Here is a 4,918-nt window from a genome sequence, read left to right as displayed (position 1 = left end):
CCTACTTGAGATGCTTTGCAAATATATGGGCAACTCCATGAAATCTGAGGCAACCCTGTGCTGGCAACCCAAACCAATGGGAAGCTGAAGGTAATTATTCCAGAGCCATAGAATGGGAAAATCTGGGTTCATCAACTCTTTGCTCTCACACGATGCTCACCTTGGTCATCCTCCAGTCTATCCGATTGTGAAATGTGGAAGAATCAACTTAGAAGGGAGCTTGAGTTGAAAGGCTCCATGTAAATGAAAATTTAATTATTATGAAACCACCTCAAAGAGTACATCCTCATTTCACCTGTCCTATTTTGCCTGTACCTCAGCCTGAGAAAGCTGGCAGAATGAAGAGGACTTGTTGGGGAATACAGCATTCAGGCTTAGGGCCCTGCTGAGTGCAAGGTAGCATGTACTCACAGTAAGCGTGCCAGCCAGACCTCTACACATCCTGAATCCAGTGCTGACCTTTCCTGTCATTCCTCCCTCCTTGCCAGCAAAAACCATGTGCTTTCAGCTTCTCAAAAACTGTTCCTGCTTCTGCCCACTGCCACAACACATGGTGGGGGGAGTAAACAAGAAAAGGTTGCAGTTTGGAAGGGTACAGGGAAGAGGGATGCCTTGATTTCCCTTGCATTGCCAACAAACTGCCAACTTTCAGGCTTTAGCCACCATTTTCACCTTTTTTTTTTTTTTTTTTTTTTTTTTTTTTTTAGCCAGGTGGGGGTCAGCCTCTCCTCCCAGGCAACCAGTGGCAGGACATTAGGACACAGTTTTAAGCTGTGCCAGGTGAAGTTCAGGTTGGACGTGAGGAGGTATTTCTTCACAGCAAAGGTAATACCTGGAATGGGCTGCCAGGGAGGTGGTGGAGTAACCATACCTGGAGGTGCTTAGGAAAAGAGTGGATGTGGCACTTAATGTGGTACTTAGTGTGGCACTAGCCACTGTCTAGTTGACAAGAGTTCTCTTCTAAACTCATTTATTCTGTGATTCTCCTCACTCAGCTCTCCCAGGGCCTCGTTGCCTTAGGGAAGCCCTCAGAAGCTTCATCAGCCTGTGCAGGGTGCAACGATTCTGCTGGGCTTAGTCTGCCGGAGACCCCAGCAGGAGGGGCTGGCAGAAGGACTGGTGTGAGCGCCGAGGGTGCTGCCCTGCGCTGTCCATCCACACAGCACCCACAGCACCCACACCGGCTCCCCAGCTGGGGACGTGCCCATTCCCACCCCTGTGCAACACCATCCGTCCATCCATCCGTGCCTCCATCCATCCGTGCCTCCATCCATCCATCCATCCATCCATCCATCCATCCATCCATCCATCCGTGCCTCCATCCATCCGTGCCTCCATCCATCCATCCATCCGTCCGTCCATCCATCCATGCCTCCATCCATCCATTCATCCATTCGTGCCTCCATCCATCCATCTGTCCGTCCATCCATCCATGCCTCCATCCATCCATCCGTGCCTCCATCCATCCATCTGTCCGTTCGTCCATCCATCCGTGCCTCCATCCGTGCCTCCATCCATCCATCCATCCATCCATCCATCCATCCGTCCGTCCGTCCGTCCGTCCGTCCGTCCATCCATCCATCCATCCATCCATCCGTCCATCCATCCATCCGTCCATCCGTCCATCCATCCGTCCGTCCGTCCGTCCATCCATCCGTCCATCCATCCATCCATCCATCCATCCATCCATCCATCCATCCATCCGTCCGTCCATCCCTCCCCCCCCCGGGCCCCCCGCCGCGTTCCCACGGCCGCACCTCCCCCGCGGCGGGGGCGTGGCCCCGGCAGCGGCTGGCGGCGATTGGCTGGGGCGGCGGCGGCGGCGGCCAATGGGGGCGGGCGGGGGCCGCGCGCGGCGGTGCTGGGCGGCGGGCGGTGGCGGGCGTGCTCTGCCCGGCTGCGTCCGTGCCCGCCGCCTCCGCATCCCTCCCTCCGTCCATCCCTGCATCCATCCATCCCTGCATCCATCCATCCCTGCATCCATCTATCCCTCCCTCACTCCCTCCGTCCCTCCCTGCCTCTGCCCGCTGCCTCCTGCCCGCTCGCCAGGCGTGGGAACTCCATGGGAGAGACGGGCGCCGGGCGAGGCGCGGGACGCGCTCTGGGCGCGCTCCTGCCGCGCCCCGCCGCCCGCCGCCTCCCCGACGGCCGCCCGCGCCCCGCCGCCCACGTCCCCGCCGTCGGTGCCATGAAGCGGGCGCACCCCGAGTACAGCTCGTCGGACAGCGAGGAGCTGGATGAGGCCGTCGAGGTGGAGAAGGAGAGCGCAGACGAGAATGGGTGAGCTCAGGCGGGCTGCGCCGCTCCCCCTACCTCCCCTCCGCCCCGCGGAGCCCCGGCACCGCCGAGCCCCCCGCGCTGACCGGTGCCCCGCTGCTCCCCGCAGGAACCTGAGCTCGGCCGCGGGCTCCATGTCTCCTTCCACCACCTCGCAGATCTTGGCCAGGAAGAGGCGCCGAGGGGTGAGTGCCCGCCGGCCGGCCGCGGCTCCCCGCAGCCCGGCACGGCTCCGCTGACCCCCGCTCTCTGCCCTAGATCATCGAGAAGCGCCGCCGCGACCGCATCAACAACAGCCTGTCCGAGCTGAGGAGGCTGGTGCCCAGCGCCTTTGAGAAGCAGGTAGCGCCCAGCGACCCTCCGCAGTGCTCCCCCATCCCTTCCCGGGAGGGAGCGTCACCCCTCGGTAATGTCTCTGGTTCTGCCTGAAGTGTTTCGTGCCTTCCCTTCTCTCCTAGGGATCAGCCAAGCTGGAAAAAGCAGAGATTCTGCAGATGACTGTCGATCACCTGAAAATGCTGCATACAGCAGGAGGGAAAGGTAAAGTTTTGTGGGTGACAGAGTCAGCATCCCTGCAGGGAGGCTGCTGCGAGAGCAGCGCATTTCCGAGCATTGGCAATGCCTGCAGAAACTGAACGGCAGCTCGCTTACGTTTCATCAGGAATTAGGGACTTTCTCTACTTCACAAGATTTGTGGCATCACTAGCACTGAAAGGTTTTGCAGTGCTAGCTCTGAGGAGAGAGTTGTTGTAGCGGAGAGTGATTACGTCTCTCTAGCAGCGTGTCAGCACTGTGAAGTGAATCAGCTTTTGGCAGTTTGGAAAACAGTTATTATTGATGTCTAATGCTTGTTTCTCCAATTTTCTGAAAGTCAGAACAGAACTAGGAAAAATACAGGATGAAATAAGTGGTGAAACGGTTTAGCAAAAATGCTGAAAGGCACTTCTAAGAAAGAAGTACTTTGCCTGCTTAAGTCTCCCCTGATAAGTTAGGACTTGTGTTTCTAATGAATTTCAGTGTGCTGTGGTTTAACTTGCACAAGGGAGGCAAATGGAAGGAACAAAAATACTTTCCTCCAGTGTCAGTGAATAATTCCAGTTTAAAATGGCAGTTTGTGACTGGTCTTGGGACTTGCAGCATCACAGCACAGATATAAAAGAAAAGCTTGTTAAACAAAAAAGGAAGAAAAAAAAAGAGCTTGGCAGCTAGTCTATGGTTGGGAATACTAACCACATCCAAGTGAAATATGGTTATAGGGGAGGGTGGAGTGGGGAGGCTACTTGTAGACAATAACTAGAAAACAACATCTTAAGACTTTGCTCTCTGTTCTTTTCTCTTAGGTTATTTTGATGCTCATGCTTTGGCTATGGACTATCGGAGTCTAGGGTTTCGAGAGTGCCTGGCTGAAGTGGCTCGATACCTGAGTATCATAGAGGGGCTGGATGCCTCTGATCCTCTGCGAGTTCGACTCGTGTCTCATCTCAACAACTACGCCTCTCAACGGGAAGCAGCGAGTAGTGCACACACTGGCATTGGACACATTCCTTGGGGCAGTGCCTTTGGACATCACCCTCACATACCTCACCCGTTGCTGCTGGCTCAAAACGGGCATGGTAATACCAGCACTACAGCATCTTCCACAGAACCACATCACCAGACCAGAATTGCTGCCCCACATGCTGAAACTTCCTCACTCAGAGTGCCCCCAAATGGCAGCGTCGGACCAGTGCTCCCTGTGGTCACATCTACTACCAAACTGTCTCCTCCTCTTCTCTCCTCCATGGCATCTTTGTCTGCGTTCCCCTTCTCGTTTGGCTCCTTTCATCTGCTGTCCCCCAACGTGCTGAGCCCATCTACACCAACGCAGTCAGCAACGCTCAGCAAACCGTACAGACCCTGGGGGACTGAGATTGGCGCCTTCTAAGAACTGACTCTTTAGCAAGGGTGGGAAAGCCTATAAACCTAGCTGAGCTGGGTTATGCCACCCTTGAAGTTCTTAGTAACTGGGACAAAGGTACAGCTTCACTTTAACTGAGTTTGTCTAAAAACTGTCTCATTGGATTTTTCTTTGTTTTCTACATTTTTGTATTAACAGGTTGTTTGGGTTTTTTTTTTGATAGTTGCTGAAGTTGTCCAAAAATAAAATTACAATAGTGGTTTGTTAACACTTATGTTAGATCTCTGCTGAGCATTTAAGTCACTTTTGTAAACAGTTTGTTTCAAATGTTTCATTTTTCCTGAGTACATCAGACTGGCTTTATATGAAGAGATACCACCTGTTATTGTTAGCCATGGCCTAGTTTTGTTACTAATTTTTCCAAGACCATTCTTCTCAGCATTTACAAGCTGTGTTTTTGTTAGTATTTTGACACTGAGATGTTCTATAAAGAATTACTCTTTTTGTAAACTATATTTGAGTCTTATATTTCTAAGCAAAGCGTTGACAAATCAGATGGACCTCCTTGACCAGCTTTATCTAAGAGCCCAATTCCTCTTTCTTCTGAAGCCGTTTAATATATTTGGCAATCTTATTCTAGTCCCTAGTAGATATTTACTCACTTCTTAGAACCACTACACTATTTCTTCTATCAAAAGGAGCAGTATAAGTGGGGAGGGTGCAAAAGTCAAATTGCACGCTGTA

The 4,918-nt window shown here is 52.8% G+C and overlaps 1 protein-coding gene across 1 annotated transcript; it reads left to right on the top strand.

Annotated features, from left to right (window-relative positions):
• The first annotated feature begins 1,903 nt into the window (after positions 1 to 1,903).
• HEY1 (hes related family bHLH transcription factor with YRPW motif 1) lies at positions 1,904 to 4,687 on the top strand. Its single transcript, XM_053978042.1, has 5 exons — positions 1,904 to 2,280; positions 2,387 to 2,462; positions 2,536 to 2,619; positions 2,736 to 2,817; positions 3,618 to 4,687. Exons 1-5 carry the CDS (start codon positions 2,063 to 2,065, stop codon positions 4,199 to 4,201), a joined length of 1,044 nt encoding a protein of 347 aa, XP_053834017.1. The 5' UTR covers positions 1,904 to 2,062; the 3' UTR covers positions 4,202 to 4,687.
• Positions 4,688 to 4,918: the final 231 nt, after the last annotated feature.

The sequence above is a fragment of the Vidua macroura genome, chromosome 1 (assembly GCF_024509145.1).
Source record: "Vidua macroura isolate BioBank_ID:100142 chromosome 1, ASM2450914v1, whole genome shotgun sequence".
Lineage (NCBI taxonomy): Eukaryota > Metazoa > Chordata > Aves > Passeriformes > Viduidae > Vidua > Vidua macroura.
The sequence above is the reverse complement of the archived record's forward strand: the minus strand, read 5'-3'. Positions and strand labels throughout refer to the sequence as shown.

Bases quoted from the DNA above. Each gene is read 5' to 3' on its own strand.
- HEY1 (XM_053978042.1), top strand. From the start codon at position 2,063: ATGGGAGAGACGGGCGCCGGGCGAGGCGCGGGACGCGCTCTGGGCGCG. The intron at 2,281-2,386 runs GTGAGCTCAGGC...TGCTCCCCGCAG, and splicing joins GAGAGCGCAGACGAGAATGG to GAACCTGAGCTCGGCCGCGG. The intron at 2,620-2,735 runs GTAGCGCCCAGC...CTTCTCTCCTAG, and splicing joins CCAGCGCCTTTGAGAAGCAG to GGATCAGCCAAGCTGGAAAA.